General features: G+C 40.5%; 1 protein-coding gene across 3 annotated transcripts in view; it reads right to left on the bottom strand.

The window, feature by feature from the left end:
• The window catches only part of kat2b (K(lysine) acetyltransferase 2B), a 120,353-nt gene that overhangs the window by 23,967 nt on the left and 72,459 nt on the right, over nt 1–23,927 (bottom strand). For 2 of the 3 annotated variants that reach the window (XM_063044074.1, XM_063044072.1), the window contains exons 6-12: nt 20,858–21,049; nt 10,249–10,352; nt 7,914–8,036; nt 7,308–7,444; nt 5,756–6,009; nt 3,207–3,333; nt 2,252–2,362 (exon numbers count right to left, since the gene is read on the bottom strand). In XM_063044074.1, the coding sequence (XP_062900144.1) occupies nt 2,252–2,362; nt 3,207–3,333; nt 5,756–6,009; nt 7,308–7,444; nt 7,914–8,036; nt 10,249–10,352; nt 20,858–21,049 (1,048 nt within the window). The remainder of the gene's footprint in view (nt 1–2,251; nt 2,363–3,206; nt 3,334–5,755; nt 6,010–7,307; nt 7,445–7,913; nt 8,037–10,248; nt 10,353–20,857; nt 21,050–23,927) is intronic. The other variant, XM_063044073.1, reaches the window with a different exon arrangement.

Below are 23,927 nucleotides of genomic sequence, written 5' to 3'. Positions count from 1 at the left end.
AATTGGGAAATGTTAATGTACAAAGGAACCTGATCATTCTTGTACATCAGTCACCGAAAGCAAACATGCAGATGCAGCAAGCAATTACGAAGGCCTTCACTGCAAAAGGTTTTGAGTACAGCGGCAAGGATATCTAATTATAATTCTACAGAATATTGGTGAGACCACACTAGGAGTGATGAGCGTCTATTTGGTCTCCTTACCTAAGAAAGGATATACTTGCAATAGAGGGATGGCAGCGAAAGTTCAGCAGACTCTTTCTTGGAATGCAGGACTGTTGTATAAGGAGAGAAGGGGTCGGCTAGTTCTATGTTCACTAGGGTTCAGAAGAGTGAGGGAGATAATATTGAAACAGAATTCTGACAAGGTGAGACTGGTTGGATGTAGGGAGGATGTCCTTTCAGTCTGAGGTTCTGGAACAGAAAGTCACAGCCTCAAGATACTAGGTGAGGCAGTTAAGACAGAGAAGAGAAATTTCCTTACACAGCAGTAGGGTGGTAAATCTAGGGAATTCTCTATCACAGGAGGCAGAGGAGGCCAAATCTCTGAAAATATTTAAAAAAGAGGAAGAAAGCTTTTGATATACAGAAGACATCAGAGGGTACGGGAAGAGGGTGACAAAATGGTAATAAGACCAATCATAATTATACTGAATGGCAGAGCAAGCTTAAAGGCCTAGATGACCTAATTCTACTCCTCCTTTCTAGCTTTCAGCTCCCCCACAGCCTGACTTATAAGATGCCTGACTATTTGCTTGACTTGACAAGCAGAAATTTTGCTCAGTTTTGGAAGACCAACGCTGTTGCCTTTAGTGCCGATTACAAGCTCTATCCCACCCTGAACACCAGTTCTATTCCTCTCGCTGGCACCTGTTTATCTTGAAATAAAAAGTTTGCAACCTCCATGTCATACTTGGTTCCAAGGTGAATTTCAGATTACATTTCCATGTTACTTTACTGAAGAACTAGACGGTGTAAGGTAGGACACCAGAGTTTTATATAACCTCAAATTTATAGAGTGTGAAGTATTACTTGTTCTACTCTCTATAATCTTGAGGTCAACTAAAATTCTGGTGTCCCCATTTACACTATGCTCTTCACCAATCATAATTCAGCAACATCTCTTTTGTAGAGTTCTCTTTCTTGTTTTCATTTCCCTCTGTACTCTCATCCTTTCCCTCTCTAATGTCTCCTACCCATAAACCACCAAAATATTTTGATACTACAATACTGGTTTTACAATCTGCCCTACTTTTATTTGTTCCACCTTTAAAAAAAACTGCCAAGGCCCACGTTCTTTCACTTCCTAGAGGTCACTTCTTCTTCTGAGTCACTTCCTAAGAGGCATCTCTCTAGCTAACCTATTGGTCATCTGATGGAAGATTTTCAGTGTCAGTTTTCTAGTTCAGTTTCAGTCCTTGGCTCAAAATGCTTCTGTAAAGCACATTGTGACATTGTCCTAGATTATCTAAATTGCACTTAATAATTGTAGTTTCTGTTTGTATTTAAAGCTACCCTGAAGTGAAATACGATATCTCTGAAAGGTAAATATGTAAGACATCGAACTGGCATGGAATGAATGGGCCAAAGGCAGAACACCGAATCTTGTTGTCAGTGGAAGGCCTAAGCCAGTTTGACAGTAGGGCCATATTACCAAGCTATTGACTGGCTAGATATTCCTCAGGGGAACTTCATTGCAATTCGGTTTCCCCAGGCTACCGCAATATTCTGTGGCACAAATCTCAAGCAGTCATTTGGCAAGTGCAACAGATGAATGAAGAATGAGAGAAGATAGTGTGCTGGGGACGGGGAGTTGAGGGGGCTACAGGAAGGATTCGCTGCCAATAATATTTCAAAGGATGTGCATGTCTGCTTTCCTGGCCCAATAGTAATAATTCCACATGCAATTATGAGGATCCCACTTGCTTTTCTGTTTAAGACCCTAGAAAGAATCCGAGCAAGAGACAGATGTTAAGTTCACCACAGTGGCACAGTTTTATTAAGTTTGCTGTGAAACTGTCACTTAATAGTTTATATGAGACATTGATAAGTAATTGTAATTTTAATTAATGATACTGCAAAAATAAATATTTAAAAAAACGGCAAACTGGAGTAACATTGCACAGAAATCAATTAAAAACTCCTTTTGAAACATGGATTTTTCACGAATATTCATATATGCATAAAATGCATATTGCAAGATATACAATACTGAGATCCCCTAAGAATATAAAAATCATGAAAGTACCTACCTGTTTTTTAAAATAGCCGATTGCATATTCATCTGCATAAGTGAGGAAGTTTAGAATGTTATGTTTTATGTGATATTCCTTGAGGTGATTCATTAGATGAGTTCCATAACCCTACAGAATAAACATTTGATCATGTGGTAAAGAGCAAAATTATGTCCTTCTTTTGCAAAATAGTAATTTACAGTGCCATTGCACTGTGTACTGAAACATAACTCAAATACACAATCTAATATTTCTACAACTAATTTTTAAAGATGCCATAACAAGGTAAAGAATGTGGCTTATTAATTTAATATCACATACTTACACTAGCCTGCACTTTTCTGTAGCACCGCTGGTTGCTCAGTTTCTCAGTCAGCTTTTGACCTAACCATTCAAAGTTATCTGATCACACCTTGGAGGGCATGAAATGCTAAGCAAGTCTCACCACCTTGTCTTGCACAGGAGTGGGTGAGGGCAGGGATGGGGGCAGATTAGCCGAAGTTCTTGCTTACAAATATTAATCCAGTGATCCCTTTTGGAAATTTCACCCATAGGGTGAAGACAAATTATTAATCTGATTGGAAGCAGAGGAGGTAAATACAACAGGTATTCTAATTGTCAGCACTTGACTACTGGGGTCTGTGCAAGAATATGTGTTAGGACCATGACTATTCATTGTATTATGAAGAGATTTCTCTATATTAGTAGCCAACACAGTGGCAATTAGTTTCAATACATGGAAATTAGTGGCCATTCTCTTTCTATTTAAAACTGGATTGTCTGGAGGAAGTTGGCATGAGCTCAATGAGTTAACTGGCATTTGTTTCTGCTGCAACGGGCAATGATCAAACAGAACATGAATTAAATGATCCCAGCTCCATGACCAGCAAAAAAAACTATCATTAGCATTAGAGAACATTTATTCTATCTCACGCTGATAAATGAAATAGTAATTTTTAAATTTCACACCTACCTTGACTTGTTCATTAGAAGTCACAGCACAAAACACAATCTCTGTAAAATCTTGTGTTGCAAACATCCGGAAACAGATACCACCAATGACACGACCATCTTTGATCAAAGCAAGGGTCTTGTGTTTGCTACAACAATATAATCAAATAACAGTGGCTTCAAAATTCAACTATGATCAACCAATCTTTTTGCAGCAATAGTCCTTTCAGTCAGTGATCAAGTTGTAAAAGATGCTCTGATATTTATTTCTTAATGTTGATCAAAAAACGTCAACTTCAGGGATACACCTTAAAAGGTGCAGTCACAAGTAAATTAATTTTACAACAATAAATTGATCTTGGGATGCAAAACTATTAACTTCTGAGCTGCAACTTGCAACCAGTCTTACACTGGCAGTTTGTGTTCTGTCATCCTGAGATACTGTCTGTTTCCACAAACCAAGCTGGAAATTACCTTCATAAGAGCTAAACAGAATTGACCTTTAAAGCAGATGATGGTGAACACATTTCACGTGATTAGTTTCATCTGATGACATGAATATATACTAACACATCCTATACAATCAAGAAAGGTCAATACGCCTCTACTTTCTGAGGAGCCTGAAGAGAGCTCATGACTTTCTACAGATGCGCAGTAGAGAACATCCTCACATGCCACATCACTGAATGGTACGGAAACTGCGTGGTACGAACAGAAAGGGTCTACAACCGGTAGTCAAAATTGCCTAATGCATGCCAGCACCAGATTACTGGCCATCAAGGAGATATATATATCAAAAAATGAAGGAACCCGCCCACTCCACTCAAGGGCTGTTTGACCCACTCTCATCAGGCTACGTGTTCACAGGCCAGAACCACCAGGCTCCAAAATGCTTCTCCCCCCAAACAGTAAGGGTGATCAATGCCTCCACCCACTAACACATCCCAACATACCCCCTCACTGCCACTACTTTATCATTTCCTGTCAGCCACCTTACATAGGACCAGGCACTCCTGTGCCTAGCACCACTTTATGGCTATACAATCAACGTATACACAGTGCCTTGTAAAAGTAATCATCCCCAACCCTTTGTTCACATAAATGAGTATTATAACCAGAGATTTTGATCAACTTAACTGAGAATTCTTATTTGTGAACCAAATGGTCTTTTATCACATTAGAGCCCAAAAAACAGGGAAAATTGTAAAGCATGGAAAACTAAGAATTCAAAAACTGAAATACATGCCAGTTCAAACGTACCCATCTCCATCTCCCTTGCTCAGTACTTAGTTGAACCATGTCTTGCAAATATTACAACCAGTAGTTTTTTTTGGATAAGTCTCAATTCCTCCTTGCAAAATTTATTTTTTAGTATGTTGCATTGCACAAGATTTTAAGCATCATGCAACAGAATTGTTAAACATAATTGTATACCTTGTGTGCACACAGCACTTGTATGAATACCAGGATCTTACCTGTGCATATGAACCACATAGAAATGAAGACTACAGGATGTGCAGTGTTCAGTCCTGCTCCAAAAGCATTCACATTTCCTTACAACACAGAGGGAGATCATTCAGTCCATCAAATTCCCATCAGTCTCATTCTCCCACCTGTCTCTCTCTGACCTATCTTCCCTCACATCCTTTAGCCACTCACTGTTTCTATTACCACTCACCTTCACTACGGCCAATTAGCATGTCCTTAGGCGTTGTGAGAAATCCAAACCACCCAGGGAAAACCCATGTGGTCATGCAGCCCATGCAAACTCCACACCAAGGTCACTACGAACATGGAGTTGTGTAGCAGCAGCACCATTTGTTACATACCAATGTGCATCCTTGCCTGGATGGTGGCCAATGACCCTGTAGTAAAAATGTCCTAAGGATACATCCATCTACCTTCCTTAAGAGAAGTTCTCTGCTAAAGAGTAAAGAACTCCGGAGCAAAGTCTCCACTCCCTGTTGCTGCCCTGCAACACTTACCTTTCTCCAGCATGACCCAGTCCACCCCCTGATCTCCAGACCAACTCTCCCACTTTTTGTTGGCCCCCTCCAATCTCCTTTCCTGTTCCTCTAATCATCTCACCTAACCCACTCCTATCCCCATCCCAGGGCTTTTTAATCTTAGACCTTCTGCACCCTCACTCACAAATCTTCTTTCCAAACTATCTGGTCTTCTCTGCTCATCTCTTAACCCTGAAACTCTTCTTTGATCATTACCAATCACTTTCCCATCCTCTGAACATCTACCCCCTGCCACAACCTTTCATTCACCTTTCAGTCTTATTCCATCCAATGTCCTACACACTACGCCTCCTGCAATGTTTTCCTCACCAATCTCTTCATTATACTATCATGAGTAGAGGCAAAGGAAAAGCTGAAGATATGATGTGATTGTGAAGTGCACAGCTGGGAATTGCCAGTTTTAACACATGCAAGGCTTTGGGTATCATAGACCCTGCTGCCATGCTCTAAACTAGCAGAGTCGCCTCCATGCACTTAAATATTAACAGCCCATGTATTCACATTAATGACGCTACAAGCTGGGCAAGACAAAAACTGCACTCACGGGTCAAAGACAAGGCGGGTGATGTATTCCTTGGGCATCCTTGGTAACTGATGGGAAAAAACATTCTGTAGGCCAACGAGCCACATCATCATTTTTTTGTTTGGCTTTTGGGTCAGTGAGTTTCCTACAACATGGAATTCGATTACACCCCTTCTTTCTTCAAGCCTTGCCGCCTCATCTCTGGCCGCGTGTGCAGATAGTAAGCTAGTCTTGAAATACAGAACAGACGTCGGTTTCCCATTACATCTTGTTGGCTTTGAACAAATTAAAGTTTAATAAAACTCCATTTTTTCTGCAGTAAAATAAAGCATCATTTGACTATAACATACACTGAACAAAGTGGAAATCATAACTAAATTAGGAGTTATATTTCAGATGGTGTATATAGACCACTTGAAACTCAAAACCTAATAAACTACAATTTGCTGTTTTAAATTACGTGGGAAAAGAGTTGCAATGATACTTACCTTAATGTTTTCAATTTACAATGCTTAAGCTACAATGAAACAATGGTAAATCAAGACATTGAGACTCTAGATAGTCAGGCTCAGTGAAAAGTAGTAGTCAGCTTCCAGGGATAGAGAATAAGAGTGGGGACCAAAGACAATTTATCTGGAGGAAACTTATACCTTTCCAGCATTGGATATCAGATAAACAGTCCAACAATTTTGAAGTAGAGCAGTCATCAAGGAGATGGCAGCAAGATGGAACTGGATGTTGTCTTCATACTGACAAAGTTTTTTGGATAATATTGTCGAAGACTTTTGTAAAGAAACTTTACTTATTAATCAAATCTGAGGTAGCAACAATTTTGAAGGGTTATATAAGAGAGCCAATACATTGCAAGGACCTAACAGCTTTAGCCCCATACATCTATCACAGCATCAAGTACCTATCTATACTGATCCCATATCCTGGCATTTAATTTCTATGCTGTGGTGTTTCAAGTATTCAAATTCTGTAATTGTAGCTACCTCCAGCATCCCCCTCTGGCAGTACATTCGAAATTTCATCCAACTTTTCTTTGAGGTGAAAGAATTCTCCCTCAAGTATCTTATATGTGTCCTACACATTACAGTAACATTCTACCTCTACCAAGGGAAATGTTTCTTAACATCTAGGACCCTTTTATACCATTCCCGAGCTAGAAAGCAAATATCTTCTTCGCTTACTTAGCTGCACTGGTGCCTTCAGGAATCATTGGACATGCAATCTCATGACTTTCTGTTCCACAGTACACCCTGTGGTCCTACCATTCCTTGTTTACATACTAGTCATATAGGACTTCTCAATATCAACATTCGATTTTTTTCAGGATTGAGTTCCTTCTGCCATTTCTCTGGCCATTTTATAACGTGAATATAATTCCCTCTTTTTAAAAAATTCTATCAAATTAGCCATTTATGAAGACTAACAGAAGTTTAACAGAAAATGGGTTAAACTTTTTTTAATAAGCAGAGACTGACAAAAAAATACAGAATAACAAAGGTGAACTACAGGCCACATTAGCTTCCAACAAGAATTCAATACACATAGGATGCGATGCACTTACCTCTGGACCCAACATAGTAGCAGGATCTGTGATGGTTGACATTACTTCATTCACCAGTTCCATAGGGATATCTCCCAAAACTCTTTGCCTCTTAGCATCATCCATATTCAAAGATTCTGTAGGTTTTCTTTTCTCTCCTGATGAAGTAATAAATTTGGTCAGAAATCAATTTTTTGAACTTAATGATAAACTTTTAAAGATTTTTCCAATCAAATAACAATAATGTCAAACTATAGCTATACTTGCAACACAGTCAACTTTTATTACGCTCCCGATATACGAGGCATGAAAATAGTCCATCATTTTGGATTAGTGGTACTGGTGTCAAAAACTTACTCAAATATTACCTGGGAATATACTACCTGTTTTTTATTCAAGAAGATGGATTTCATGAGTTATCTAGGAACCAATGAATTATTGGTTTAATAATCTTTACTGGTAAACTCTCACCAATCTGAACACAAATTGTTCAAAAGATGCTATATGGTGATATGTACAAAATATTGAAGCCTCCTTTCAGAAATACACAATAGGTTTTGTAATATTGAGTTTTTGCCAGACTTCAGCAAGAGCATCTCTACTGTTAAGTTTTACCAATTGTCTTACCCAATATTTGTTCAGAGCCAGAAGTCACTTTCTTCCTCCAGATAGGACTCAAACTTCCAGAGTTGGTTTGATCAGTACTGCCAGAAATTGGGCTTGATTCATACCCAAATTGCTTGGTGGGAGCTAAAATTCAAATACATGAAAAATCCAAAATAATTAAATAATGGTATGACAACATGCTCACAAACCCGTATAACTTACCCATATTTGTCATACAGAAATTAGCTGGATAGCAAACTGGGCATCAAGCATTCTTGCCTTCATTTTTGGGAGATTCAGTAAAATAGCTGGCAAGTCATGTTGCAGCTACAGTGCCTTGAAAAAGTATTCAGTTTCCAACCTTTTGTTCACATAAGTGAGTATTACAACCGGGGATTTTGATCAATTTAACTGAGAATATTTATCTGTGAACCACATTCTCTTTCTGTTCAAATAATAGAGAAAATTGAAAAGCATGAATAACTAAACATACAAAAACTGCTATGTCAGCAATTCAAGAGTATTTCGCCCCCTTTGTTCAGTACTTAGTTGAACCAGTCAGGATTTGCAGAATGTGATGGGGTAAGATTTACCCATTCCTCCTTGCAAAATTGCTCAAGGTGTGCCAGCTTATTTAGGGAGCAGTGGTGGACAGCAATCTTGAGGCCTTGCCAGAGATGTTTGATCAGGTTGTCAGGACTTCGACTGGGTCAGTCAAGGACATCGCCATACTTTACAATAGGGACATTGTTGGCTGGCTAATGTGCAGTATTAGATTTATGCCAGATGTACCATTTAATATTGAGGCCAAAAGGCCTTCTTCCACATCTTTACAGTATCTTCTATGTGGTGCTTTGCAAAGTCTTTATGGGCAAGGATATGCCTTTTTTTTTAAAGTCAGGGCTTCTTCCTTGCCACTCTCCCATAAATACCCTTTTTGTGCAAGGCTTTAAAGATTGTGGAGCCAAGAACATCACCTCCAGTTGCAGCCACTGACATCTGCAGCTCACTCAGAGTGACTGTTGGTGTCACAGTGGCCTCTCATACACGTGCCATTCTTCTCTGGTGACAAGTTTAGAGGGGCAGCCTGACTTAGGCATTGTGGCTGTGGTTTCATATTTTTCCACTTTTTCATGACGGACTGCACTGAGTTCCAACGTACATTCAGTGCCTTTGAGATGGTCTTGTACCCTTCTCCACATTTGTGCTTCTTTATTATCATTTCCCTCCCTTGCCTTGAATGCTCTTTTGTCTTCATTTTGGTTTGGTCTGTTGAAAATCTACCATACTGTTGGATGTAAGGGGCTATTTATTCTTTCGAATTCATTGATAACAGGTGATTTTCCAATTTTCCACAAACTGAGCATAGTAATTTCAAAGGGGATGAATACTTTTTCAGCCTCACAATTTTGGTTTTTAATTCTTAGAAAATTGATAGATAGGTTTTGGAATTTTTCTTCGATTTGACGTGATGTACAAGGTTTTGATGATTAGCACAAAAAATCCTACTTCAATATAATGAGACAGTAAAATGTGTAATAGTTGTGGGGGACTGAATACCTTTAAGGGATAATATATAAATCTTTCATTGGGCCTCATTTGGAGTATGTATGCAGTTCTGCTCACCAGACCATAAAAAGGACATGGAGGCTTTGGAAAGGGTGCAGAGGTGAGCTAGATTAGAGTGTATGAGCTCTCAGGAGAGGTTGGACAGACTCAGGAGGTTTTCTCTAGAATGTCAGGGACTGACTTAATATAAATGTACAAAATTACGACAGCCATAGACAGGGTGGATAATCAGTCTATTTTCCTGGGTGAAAACATCAAATACTAGAGGAGGTAGGCTTAATGCAAGAGAGGAAAAGTTTAACAGAGATTTACAAGACAAGAATTTTTAAAAACATGATAATCTATAATAAGCTGCTGCAATTTAGGTTTACATTGCACATCTGCATGTACCATTTGTATGCACTTTTATGAAAATAAATTTGACTTTGACACAATGAGAGGCAGGTGCCTGGAAGGTGCTGTTCAGACGGTGGTGGAACCAGAAGTGATAGTGTCTTTTAGGAGGCAGTTAGACAAGCACATGATTCTCACAAGTAGGAAATGGAAGAACATAGGCTGTGACAGGCTGATGGAATTAATTTAAATTGGCATCATGGCTGGCAAAGTCATCATGGACTAAAGGTTTTGTTCCTGTTTTCTACTGATCTATGATCCCAAAGCAACTAGATGTTCACAAGCTAAAAAGCCCAATAGATTTCAGAAATAATTTGCATTTTCTCTTTCAGGAAGTATTTTCTCATGTTCTGACTTCTCATTGCGTTTTCAAAAACTGCTGACCATTAGTTACCTGGCTGCATCCCTATTTGGATGTTACCGGATGATGCAGTGAAGTCTAAATCCCATATAGGAGAGTTGTGGCTATATACTTCTTCCTCCAACATGGAAAGGAATCTAGGATATAACAAAAGTGCAGAGGTATTTTCTTTGTTGTAAAATAGAACATAGAAATCTATAGCACATTACAGACCCTTCGACCCACAATGTTGTGCCAACCACGTAACCTACTCTTGAAACTGCACAGAATTACCCTACCGCATAGCCCTCTATTTTTCTAAGCTCCATGTACCTACCTAAGCGTCTCTTAAAAGACCCTGTTGTATCTGCCTCTACCACTCCCACTGGCAGTGCATTCCAGGCACCCACCATTCTCTGTGTAAAAAACTTACCTCTGATATCCCCCTTGTACCTACTTCCAAGCACCTTATAACTATGCCCCCTCGTGTTAGCCATTTCAGCTCTGGGAAAAAGACTCTGGCTATCCACATGATCAATGCCTCTCATCATCTAAACCACCTCTATCAGGTCACCTCTCGTCTCCTGTTGCTCAAAGAAGAAAAGGCCAAATTCACTCAACATAAGGCATGCTTGTCAATCTCCTCTGCCCTCTCTCTATAGTATCCATATCCTTCCTGTAGTGAGGTGACCAGAACTGAACACGGTACTCCAAGTGGAGTCTAACTAAGTTCTTAATGTTAATATTCATCAGTAAAGACATTCTCATTTAACAATATGCAACCAATGTCTATACTTTCTCTTATTCGACCCTTTCTATTGTGCTGTCCTGTGAAAGGGAGGGTTAATACACTACCAGTACGAGGGGTGATTGATAAGTTTGTGGCCTAAGGTAGAAGGAGTCCATTTTAGAAAACCTAGCACATTTATTTTTCCTACATTTACACACTTAGTCCAGCAATCATGGAGCATACGGATCCTCTTTGTAGAAGTCGGCGTCTTGGAACTCCAGAAGTGGTCCACAGCAGGGGTGATTGATAAGTTCGTGACCTAAGGTAGAAGGAGACAAGTTAGTAACTTCAAACTTTCTGCATTTTCACTCAAAGAGTTGAACTGCGCGTGCATGTAACGACAGCTGTATAACTCATCTCCTTCTACCTTAGGCCATGAACTTATCAATCACCCCTGCTGTGGACCACCTGGAGGTCCAAGACACTCTCGTTACATGCACGTGCAGTTCAACTCTTTGAGTGAAAATGCAGAAAGTTTGAAGCTAATAACTCATGTCCTTCTACCTTAGGCCACAAACTTACCAATCACCCCCGCTGTGGACTTTTTCTACAAAGAAGGGATCCATATGCTCCACGACCGCTGGACTAAGTGTGTACATGTAGGAGGGGACTATGTTGAAAAATAAATGTGCTAGGTTTTCTAAAATTGACTCCTTCTACCTTAGTCCACAAACTTATCAATCACCCCTCGTAGCTCCACAGATGCAGGCTGCTTTTTGATGAATATGAAAAAAAAAGTACTCTGCATTATTGGTTTTAAAATAGAAGGGGTCTTCAGGATTCTGGACATTACTCATATAGCAAATTACCATCAACAAAATGATGACACATGAACATCAGTGCATTGGGATTAGCTGGCTTCAACATTAACATGGGAGATTAACAACTTTAACTTAAAAGTCATTAGGGTCTGGGAATTACTCAATTAAGTGCTTGGTTTGGTTATGACAGAAAACCCACACTTTAGATTAACTTGGGTTAAGTTTTCCATCAACAATGACTACTCTGTAGGAGCTGGCTTTGGCCTCCCCAAATATACTGACAATTCTATGACCATGAGTTGAAGCACTGCATCTAGAATGTATACAAGACAGTTTACCAGGTTTATCAAAAAACCTTAACAATGAAGTAACTCTTTAACAATGTTAGAACATAGAAAACCTACAGCACAATACAGGCCCTTCGGCCCACAAAGCTGTGTCGAACATGTCTTTACCTTAGATTACTTAGGGTTATCCATAGCCCTCTATTTTTCTAAGCTCCATGTACCTATCCAGGAGTCTCTTAAAAGACTCTATCGTATCCACCTCCACCACCGTCGCCAGCAGCCCATTCCACACACTCACCACTCTCTACGTAAAAAACTTACCCTTGGCGTCTCCTCTGTACCTACTTCCAAGCACCTTAAAACTATGCCCTCTCGTGCTAGCCATTTCAGCCCTGGGAACAAGCCTCTGACTATCGATATGATCAATGCCTCTCATCATCTTATACACCTCTATCAGGTCACCTCTCATCCTCCATCTTTCCAAGGAGAAAAGGCCAATCTCACTCAACCTATTCTCATAAGGCATGGTCCCCAATCCAGGCAACATCCTTGGAGACCTCCTCTGCACCCTTTCTATGGTTTCCACATCCTTCCTATAGTGAGGCGACCAGAACTGAGCACAGTACTTCAAGTGGGATCCTACCAGGGTCCTATATAGCTGCAACATTTCCTCTCGGCTCCTAAACTCAATCCCATGATTGATGAAGGTCAATGCACCGTAACCCTTCTTAACCACAGAGTCAACCTGTGCAGCAGCTTTGAGTGTCCTATGGACTTGGACCCCAAAATCCGTCTGATCCTCTATTCTATACACTATATTCTGCCATCATATTTGACCTACCAAAATGAACCACTTCACACTTATCTGGGTTGAACTCCATCTGCCACTTCTCAGCCCAGTTTTGTATCCTATCAATGTCCTGCTGTAACCTCTGACAACTCTCCATACTATCCACAACACCCCCACTCTTTGTGTCATCAGCAAATTTACTAACCCATCCCTCCACTTCTTCATCCAGGCCATTTATAAAAATCACGAAGAGAAGGGGTCCCAAAAAAGATCCCTGTGGCACACCACTGGTCACCGACCTCCATGCAGAATATGAACTGTCTATAACCACAATTGCCTTCTGTGGGCAAGCCAGTTTTGGATCAACAAAGCAATGTCCCCTTGGATCCCATGCCTCCTTACTTTCTCAATAAGCCTTGCATGGGGTACCTTATCAAATGCCTTGCTGAAATCCATATACATTACATCTACTGCTCTTCCTTCATCAATGTGTTTAGTCACATACTCAAAAAATCAGGCTCGTAAGGCACAACCTGCCTTTGACAAAATCATGCTGACTATTCCTAATCGTATTATGCCTCTCCAAATATTCATAAATCCTGCCTCTCAGGATTTTCTCCATCAACTTAACAACCACTGAAGTAAGACTCACTGGTCTGTAATTTCCCGGGCTATCTCTACTCCCTTTCTTGAATAAGGGAACAACATCCGCAATCCTCCAATCCTCCGGAAATTCCCCTGTCCCCATTGATGCAAAGATCATCACCAGAGGCTCAGTAATCACCTCCCACAGCAGCTTGGGGTACATCTCATCCAGTCCCGGTGACTTATCCAAATTAATGCTTTCCAAAAGCTCCAGCACATCCCCTTTCTTAATATCTATGTGCTCAAGCTTTTCAGTCTGCTCTAAGTCATCCCTACAACTGCCAAGATCCTTTTCTGTAGTGAATATTGAAGCATTGAACCTGGCCTTTCCATCCTATACAGAAAAGCATTATAAACTTGACCTACATATAGAACTTCTTTTGTTATATGAATGTGTTGCAGAAGTGGTTGACTCCATAAAGTACAAATATAAACTGAAATATGGTTTACCTTTAATTGATCAGATTAAACTTTTGTTTACTAAATGGTCACCAATGTCTCTGTCATTGATCGGTCGGATCAATGCTATCAAGATGATTATTTTGTCTAAATTCTTACATGTATTTCAAATGGTGCCAATTTTTATTCCAAAATCCTTTTTTGATAACGTTGATTCCAAAATTTCCTCATATATATGGCAGAATAAAAACCCTAGGTTAGGTAAAAGACATTTACAGAAATCTAAAAAGGAGGGGGGTTTTGCTCTGCCGAATTTTAGATTTTACTATTGGGCGATTACCATTCGATATTGAAAATTTTGGTTATGGGACTTGGATGTAATTTCAAGTCCACATTCGGTAAATCTTGAATGTAATTCTTTACAAGGGTTTTCATTGGGTTCTATTTCAGGGACTTCGCTTCCCTTCACTCTTTCTAAATTGTATAAACAAATGGATAACCCAATAGTTAACAACAGGAATTCTGCAGATGCTGGAAATTCAAGCAACATACATCAAAGTTGCTGGTGAACGCAGCAGGCCAAGCAGCATCTATAGGAAGAGGCGCAGTCGACGTTTCAGGCCGAGACCCTTCGTCAGGACTAACTGAAGGAAGAGTGAGTAAGGGATTTGAAAGCTGGAGGGGGAGGGGGAGATGCAAAATGATAGGAGAAGACAGGAGGGGGAGGGATAGAGCCGAGAGCTGGACAGGTGATAGGCAAAAGGGGATACGAGAGGATCATGGGACAGGAGGCCTAGGGAGAAAGACGGGGGGGGGGGTGACCCAGAGGATGGGCAAGAGGTATATTCAGAGGGACAGAGGGAGAAAAAGGAGAGTGAGAGAAAGAATGTGTGCATAAAAAGGAGTAACAGCTGGGGTACGAGGGGGAGGTGGGGCCTAGTGGAAGTTAGAGAAGTCAATGTTCATGCCATCAGGTTGGAGGCTACCCAGACGGAATATAAGGTGTTGTTCCTCCAACCTGAGTGTGGCTTCATCTTTACAGTAGAGGAGGCCGTGGATAGACATGTCAGAATGGGAATGGGATGTGGAATTAAAATGTGTGGCCACTGGGAGATCCTGCTTTCTCTGGCGGACAGAGCGTAGATGTTCAGCAAAGCGGTCTCCCAGTCTGCGTCGGGTCTCACCAATATATAAAAGGCCACATCGGGAGCACCGGACGCAGTATATCACCCCAGTCGACTCACAGGTGAAGTGATGCCTCACCTGGAAGGACTGTTTGGGGCCCTGAATGGTGGTAAGGGAGGAAGTGTAAGGGCATGTGTAGCACTTGTTCCGCTTACACGGATAAGTGCCAGGAGGGAGATCAGTGGGGAGGGATGGGGGGGACGAATGGACAAGGGAGTTGTGTAGGGAGCGATCCCTGCGGAATGCAGAGAGAGGGGGGGGAGGGAAAGATGTGCTTAGTGGTGGGATCCCGTTGGAGGTGGCGGAAGTTACGGAGAATAATATGGTGGACCCGGAGGCTGGTGGGGTGGTAGGTGAGGACCAGGGGAACCCTATTCCTAGTGGGGTGGTGGGAGGATGGAGTGAGAGCAGATGTACGTGAAATGGGGGAGATGCGTTTAAGAGCAGAGTTGATAGTGGAGGAAGGGAAGCCCCTTTCTTTAAAAAATGAAGACATCTCCCTCGTCCTAGAATGAAAAGCCTCATCCTGAGAGCAGATGCGGCGGAGACGGAGGAATTGCGAGAAGGGGATGGCGTTTTTGCAAGAGACAGGGTGAGAAGAGGAATAGTCCAGATAGCTGTGAGAGTCAGTAGGCTTATAGTAGATATCAGTGGATAAGCTGTCTCCAGAGACAGAGACAGAAAGGTCTAGAAAGGGGAGGGAGGTGTCGGAAATAGACCAGGTAAACTTGAGGGCAGGGTGAAAGTTGGAGGCAAAGTTAATAAAGTCAACGAGTTCTGCATGCGTGCAGGAAGCAGCGCCAATGCAGTCGTCGATATAGCGAAGGAAAAGTGGGGGACAGATACCAGAATAGGCACGGAACATAGATTGTTCCACAAACCCAACAAAAAGGCAGGCATAGCTAGGACCCATATGGGTGCCCATAGCTACACCTTTAGTTTGGAGGAAATGGGAGGAGCAAAAGGAGAAATTATTAAGAGTAAGGACTAATTCCGCTAGACGGAGCAGAGTGGTGGTAGAGGGGAACTGATTAGGTCTGGAATCCAAAAAGAAGCGTAGAGCTTTGAGACCTTCCTGATGGGGGATGGAAGTATATAAGGACTGGACATCCATGGTGAAAATAAAGCGGTGGGGGCCAGGGAACTTAAAATCATCGAAAAGTTTAAGAGCGTGAGAAGTGTCACGAACATAGGTCGGAAGGGATTGAACAAGGGGTGATAAAACAGTGTCGAGGTATGCAGAAACGAGTTCGGTGGGGCAGGAGCAAGCTGAGACAATAGGTCGGCCAGGACAGGCAGGTTTGTGGATTTTGGGTAGGAGGTAGAAACGGGAAGTGCGGGGTGTGGGAACTATAAGGTTGGTAGCAGTGGATGGGAGATCCCCTGAGCGGATAAAGTCGTTGATAGTGTGGGAGACAATGGCCTGGTGCTCCTTGGTGGGGTCACGATCGAGGGGTAAATAAGAGGAGGTATCCGCGAGTTGTCGCTGTGCCTCGGCAAGGTAGGGGTCAGTACGCCAGACTACAACAGCACCCCCCTTATCAGCGGGTTTAATAATAAGGTTAGGATTAGTGCGGAGGGAGTGGAGAGCAGAGCGTTCCGAAGGAGTGAGGTTGGAATGGGGACAAGGTGCGGTGAAGTCGAGACGGTTGATGTCCCGTCGGCAGTTGGCAATAAAGAGATCCAGAGCAGGCAGAAGATCAGAGCAGGGTGTCCATGAAGAAGAGGAGGGTTGAAGACGGGAGAAGGGGTCATCGGTGGGGGTGGAAGAGTCCTTGCCGAAGAAGTAGGCTCGGAGACGGAGACGGCGGAAGAAAAGTTCCGCATCGTGGCGAACACGGAATTCGCTGAGGTGTGGGCGAAGGGGGACAAACGTGAGGCCCTTACTGAGAACAGAGCGTTCTGCCTCCGACAGTTGAAGGTCGGAGGGGATGGTAAAGACCCGGCACGGATGAGAGCTGTATATGGTTTCAATTTTGAAAATTTTTTGGGTTGAATCAATTTATTTTAGCAAGCTCTATTACATCTGATTTCTTTTTTCAACCTTCTACTATGGATCAAGCATATCTGGATTGGAAAACTAAAGGTATAGTTCGATTTTGTGATTTATTTTCGGAAAATTGTTTTATGTCCTTTGAACAATTATCTAATAAATATTTTATCTGCCTAGATCTCACTTTTTTAGATATTTACAGGTTAGAAATTTTTAAAATACTGTTTCTTCTAACTTTCCAAATTTATATTCAATGGATATTTTGGAAAAAATTTTAGACTTAAATCCTTTTCAGAAAGGTGTTATAGCAATTATTTGTAATACAATTATGAAATTATGTCCTGACATAGCTAATAAAATTAAGACCGATTGGGAAAGAGAATTTAAGATTATTGTACCAATTGAAAAATGGGAAAAAATTCTTCAATTAGTTAATTCATCCTCTAGATGTGCTAAACATGCATTGATACAGTTTAAAGTAGTGCATAGAGCTCATATGTCTAAAGATAAATTATCTCGTTATTATTCTTATATAAATCCTATATGGGCTAGATGTCACTCCGAGACAGCTTCTTTAACTCATATGTTTTGGTCACGTGCTTTGTTGAAAAAATACTGGAAAAATAATTTTTGATATTATCTCAACTGTTTTGAATATTGATTTACAACCTCACTCAATTACTGCCATTTTTAGGTTACCAATGATAGAATCAAGTCATTTAACCTCTTCAGCTCACCGGATGATTGCATTTCTTACATTAATGGCTAGAAGATCCATTTTGCTGAATTGGAAAGAGATTAATCCTCCCACCACATTTCATTGGTTCTCACAAACTATGTTGTGTTTAAATTTGGAAAAAATTAGAAGTGTTGTTTATGATCCTTCTATTAAATTCGAAAAGACTTGGAGGCCATTTATTCAACATTTTCATATGATGTAATTTGACCTTTTCCAAACTTATTCTATTTCTTTGTAATATTTGATGAGAGGAACGGAGTCGTCGACACTAATGGTTCCTTTTTTTTATGATGTTACATAACAGCCCATGTCTTTTTTTAGTTTAGTTGATTAACACTGTTTAGGTTAGTTTTTTTTTGGGGGGGGTTATATTTTTATATATTTTTTCCTTTTTCATGATTGTTTTTTAGATTTTCTTTGTTTTATATTGTTCATCTGTATCCTGTATGATTGGGAGTTTTAACATTTAATTGTCAACTGGGCTTATATTTAACTATGTCAATTACAAGAATATATTCCCAATAACTTTGTATCAATACTATGCTATGTTTATTATTATGAAACTAATAAAAAGATTGGAAAAGAAAGAAAGAAATATGATACCAGTCAAGATGATGTTAAGCTCATTCCTACAGCAACGAAACTAAATATGCAGGGACCAAGGTTTCCAAGATAGCATCACATGACCTCTCATATACTTACTCTGTTACAAATCCCAGGAACAGATATATCTTCCTCCAACTCTCTCCTCGATCATCCTGGTTGGTTGGATTTCTCACAAGTGTTTCCAACCTTACCTATCCAATCACCACCAGATTGGTGACTGCATCCCTCACCGTAAAAACTCCCGAATCCTCCAAGAGTGTGTGCTTACTTCTCCTCCTTTCCCTTAAGTTACAACCTACCCCTTGAAACGTCATCAGCAAACGTAGAGTTGGTTTCCATTATGTACAACACTGGCACCTCAGTATAAATGTCCATCACCTCTCCCATCTTTAGTTTTACCTTGGCAATCAGATTATTTTCCCATCTTTGAGCCATTATTTCATCTACTTAAACATAAAGAGAACTGGGAATTAGCAAAACTAATACAGCCAAGAATTAATGGTGAAGGCAGAAGCAATGCTTTGTCCTTGGGTTTAGATGCACCTTGGAGCATATTGTGCTGGGAAAGATAGGAAGGCTTGCAAGAACCTCTGTTATATAAATCTGAAGTGTCTCTGAAAACCACTGTCAAATACTTGATAAAGTTTTGTAAAATTAATCTGATTAACACTAAAACCAAAGACAGGATGAGACATGGACAAGACCAATTAATATGATCGAGAAATAAACAAAAAGATATCTGTTTTGCTTGATCTCCATGTACATTAAAAGTATACAAGATAGGGAATCTGTGCTTGGGCAGAACAGTCTCAGGGATTTGCTGAGCTGCTCTTGAGATTAATTAGTACTAAAGCATCTTCTGAATATTTCAGATGTGTTGGATTTTATTTTGCCTCTACATGGAGGAACTTTAGAGTCATGAGCTTGCTGCTCTTCTTCACGGCTGACAAAGTCATGGATATGTGACATGCTGGAAGGAAGTTTATTTTTCTATTTTGTCTGAGAGATACTGCATAATAATAGGTTCCTCCAGCCCAATAAGCCCATGCTGCCCAATTACATCTACTAACCCATTCATCTTTGGAATGTGGGAGGAAAGCAGAGTACCTGGAGGAAACCCATGCAGTCACAGGGAGAACATACAAACTCCTTACAGACAGCGATGGGAAGTGACCTGGCTGGTGGTGGCACTGTAATAACCTTATTACAGTGCTACGCTGCTACTGTGTCGCCCCAATGCCTAACTACTCATCTGCCACTGGAGAAAGCTGCCTAATCCACTGATCAAATATGCTGGTTAAGATGTACATTTTCTCGATCCTAATAAAGGCAAATTGATGGAGTTATTCTGCTGATTTGCTTCTTTGGAGAGCATAAAGTAGCATAGGCCACCACTCCATACCCAACCTTTCTTTCAGATTCAGTTTTCTTTTAATCTTCACAAATAACCATAAAACAATTACAGCACGGAAACAGGCCATCTCGACCCTTCTAGTCCATGCCGAACTTTTACTCTCACCTAGTCCCACCGACCTGCACTCAGCTCATAAGCCTCCATTCCTTTCCTGTCCATATAGTTATCCAATTTAACTTTAAACGACAACATCGAACCTGCCTCAACCACTCCTGCTGGAAGCTCGTTCCACACAGCTACCACTCTCTGAGTAAGGAAGTTCCCCCTCATGTTACCCCTAAACTTCTGCCCTTTAACTCTCATGTCCTCTTGTTTGAATCTTCCCCCCATGGAAAAGCCTATCCACATCAACTCTATCAATCCCCCTCATAATTTTAAACACCTCTATCAAGTCCCCCCCCAACCTTCTACGCTCCAAAGAATAAAGACCTAACTTGTCCAACCTTTCTCTGTAACTTAGGAGATGAAACCCAGGCAACATTTTCGTAAACGTTAGTACTCTCTCAATTCTATTGACATCTTTCCTATAATTCAGTGACCAGTACTGTACACAATACTCCAAATTTGGCCTTACCAATGCCTTATACATCCTATACTCAATGCTCTGATTAATAAAGGAAAGCATACCAAAAGCTTTCTTCACCACCCTATCCACATGAGATTCCACCTTCAGGGAACTATGCACTATTATTCCTAGATCTCTCTGTTCTAATCTAGGACTTCTTGACAGTATTTAATCTTCCTTCTCTACCTTACAGCAAAGACCACTTTGTAAAGGTACTTCAATATTTGTGAAGGCTTTGAGGTATTCTAAATCCCTGGATGGCTGGTAGAAGTGATTTTCAGCTTTATAAATCTAAATCAGTATTGCATATGCTATCCTTCATCAAGTTATATACAAACTAGTATTAACATGTTTCTCAGCTGGATCATTAATGTGAAACAATTTGCTGAAAACATGTTTAATATTCATTCTAATTCAAACAGATAAAAAAAAGTAAACCAACACATTTGGAGTTTTAGAGAATTACACCAATGATCTTTAAGTACTTACTTTGGAAAATGTGTTAGGATCAATGTTTGTTTCTCTAAAGGTAGCTTATCTTTCTCTTGCCTGGATTTTTCCAATAACTGCCGCCTCATTACAGTAAAAACAGAGCGAAGCAATATTCTTCCAAAAACCTGCGTGGTTTCATGCCGAGGAAGACTATCACAGAACTGAGGGACATTACAGTAACACAGCCATCTGAAAAGAATTAGCAGATATCAGGTTCAGAAAGTGTGTAACAAATTAAGTTCTCATTTTTCAACTGCACATAGTCAAAGCACAATATGTTCTCATAATAATGATGAATTAGCTACTTATCTAAACCCATATTAACATTTGATACAGGTGATAGACACTCACTGGCCATCTTATTAGGTACACCTGCTCATTAATGCAAACATCTAATCAGTCAATCATATGGCTGCAACTCAATGCATAAAAGTATGCAGGCATGGTCCAGAGGTTCAGTTGTTGTTCAGACCAAACATCAGAACAGGGAAGCAATGTGATACAAGTGATTTTGACTGGGTGGTTTGAATATCTCAGAAACTGCATATCTGCTGGAATTTTCATGCACAACAGTCTCTCAAGTTTACAGAGAATGGTGCAAAAACAGTAAGCGTCCAGTTAATGAGAGATCAGAGGATAATGCCCAGACTGGTTCAAGATGATAGAAAATTGATAGTAACTCAAATAACCATGTGTTACAACAGAGCTATGCAGAAGAGCATCTCTAAATGCACAACATTTTGAACCTTGAAGTGGATGGGCTACAGCAGCAGAAGGCAAGACCAGGTTTAATTCCTGTGGTTACTTTAATAGGTATACTCCTGTACCTAATAAAGTGGCCACCGAGGGTATACAAGTAGCTGATAATCTGGATCTCCTACTGCTTCCTGCAGTTCTTGTAGAGAAGTGGAAGGTAAATATTGAGATATAGTGAGGCTAAACAGTCTCTGCTTTAAACATGATGTATGCAAATTTTTGAGGGTGAGAAGCTCTCTGCTGAATCTTCCAATAACATAAGATAAGGGTCCAGGTTGCTTAGCACTGCGGCTTAGTTGGAAATTCGCTACTGAAACGTTTTATATTTTTATTCCCAGTGCCATAGATATTTTAACGGTTAGTTGTGGGAAGTGTAAAGTTTTTTTCAGACTTCTAGACCATATAGTCAAAACACTTCTATTTTCAATTTCTAAACTGCTTTCAAAAAAAATTCAGGATATTGCCTCCACATCTCTATTCAACATGATTCATTAATCCTGACAGGAATTCTCAAGTTACATTTTAATAGATTGGATCTCTGTCACTTGGCATTTGTTCAAAATTTAATTCAAACTTGGGATTTTGTTTTCCATTCTCTCAGCTATATTTTATCCTCTCTAAGATTATATTTCAGACACCTTTTGATTCTACATAGACCAAATCCCCCTTCTGCTTCAGTAGTTGCAATAGTGCAATGTTTAGTTCTCTGTTGGAAAATCCCTTTTATCTGAGCTAACCAGCCTAAGATTGTGGTTCTACTCTAATCGTGGGGCTGAGGCTTGGCGTCCTTCAGTAAAGAACACATTTTCTGACATCCTGAGGCTTTTCCCCCTTAACTTCACAAATCAGGAGTGTGATCAAATATACTCTAGTTGCCTGCATTGTCCAATCAATCCAGCAGTCAAATTATTTCTGACCGTTAATCTTTACAGTGAGGATTATTTCATGACCACAAAGCAAACATTGGGATTCAGTCAATCAACTGTCCACAAAAATAAACGTCACAGTTTGATTCAGACAAGCGAGGGAGTTGCTTTGCTTGGGAGTTGTATGATAAGACTAAAACACAAGACTGTAAAATACATATGATGTTTAAGAGAAATTTTGGCAGGCACTTCAATCTGCAAGGCATGGAAGGATACTGACCTAATATGGGCAAATGGGATTAATGTAGATGGACCAAAACCCTTGCAAGGACATTGTGGGACAAACAAAGGGTCCATTTCTCTGCTGTGGATCTAATGGAACTATGGCATCTTATAAACTAGCAGGATTGGGGAAGAGCCAGCATTTGCAAAGACTGCAGGGTGCATGGATTTATCCCTTGTAATTTCGAATCCAAACATAGTGCAGAATAATTAGGAAGGATCTGATTCTCTCAGAGTTCCGAACATCTGTAACAGCATTAGATTATGTTAGCTAATATTTGCAGCATTTTAACTGAGTCAACTGATAATTAATATAAAAAGAAAAAAAGAATAAACAAATCTTCAAGTTCAATCCTAACTGCTAGTACCTTTAAAGTTCTTCAGGCCCTGCGCAAGAGGTATACAGGTGTCCGCCGCTTTTCGAATGTTCGCTTTAGGAAATCTCACTGTTACGAAAGACCTACGTTAGTACCCTGTTTTCGCTTTCAGAAGGTGTTTTCACTGTTACGAAAAAAAATCAGTGCGCGATAAAAGGCAGCGCGCGCCCCAAGCAGCCGCTCTCCCCAGATTCAGAACTGCATTCTCGCCGGCATTGCTTAAACACATGCCTGTGTGCAGTCGTTTGCAAGATGAGTTCTATAGTATCGGAAAAGCCTAAAAGAGCTTGTAAGGGTGTTACGCTTAGCGTAAGACTAGACGTAATTAAGCGTTGCGATCGTGGTGAAGGAAGAAAGGACAAAGTGAGTTTGGCTTGTGGAAGCTGACGAAGATGATGTTGAAGAGGTTTTGGCATCCTATGACCAAGAACTGACGGATGAAGAGCTGATGCAATTGGAAGAAAAAAGGATAACAATCGAAACTGAATGCAGTAGCAAACTGAACATGAAGCAACTGCGTGAGATTTTCGTTGCAATGATAAAGTAAGACTTTAATTTGGAAAAGGTACGTAGGTTTAGGGGATATTTGCAAGATGGTTTCAGTCCTTACAAAGAACTGTGTGACAGAAAAATGCACGAGGCTCAGCAGTCAAGCAAGCCTTCCACATCAGCCACAGCAGACGACGAACCTCGACCTTCGACATTGAGGCGGGCAGAGATAGAAGATGACCTGCCTGCTCTAATGGAAACAGACGATGACAAGATGACACTCCACCACCCAGGCCA

The sequence above is a fragment of the Mobula hypostoma genome, chromosome 3 (assembly GCF_963921235.1).
Source record: "Mobula hypostoma chromosome 3, sMobHyp1.1, whole genome shotgun sequence".
In the NCBI taxonomy this organism is placed as follows: domain Eukaryota; kingdom Metazoa; phylum Chordata; class Chondrichthyes; order Myliobatiformes; family Myliobatidae; genus Mobula; species Mobula hypostoma.
The sequence above is the reverse complement of the archived record's forward strand: the minus strand, read 5'-3'. Positions and strand labels throughout refer to the sequence as shown.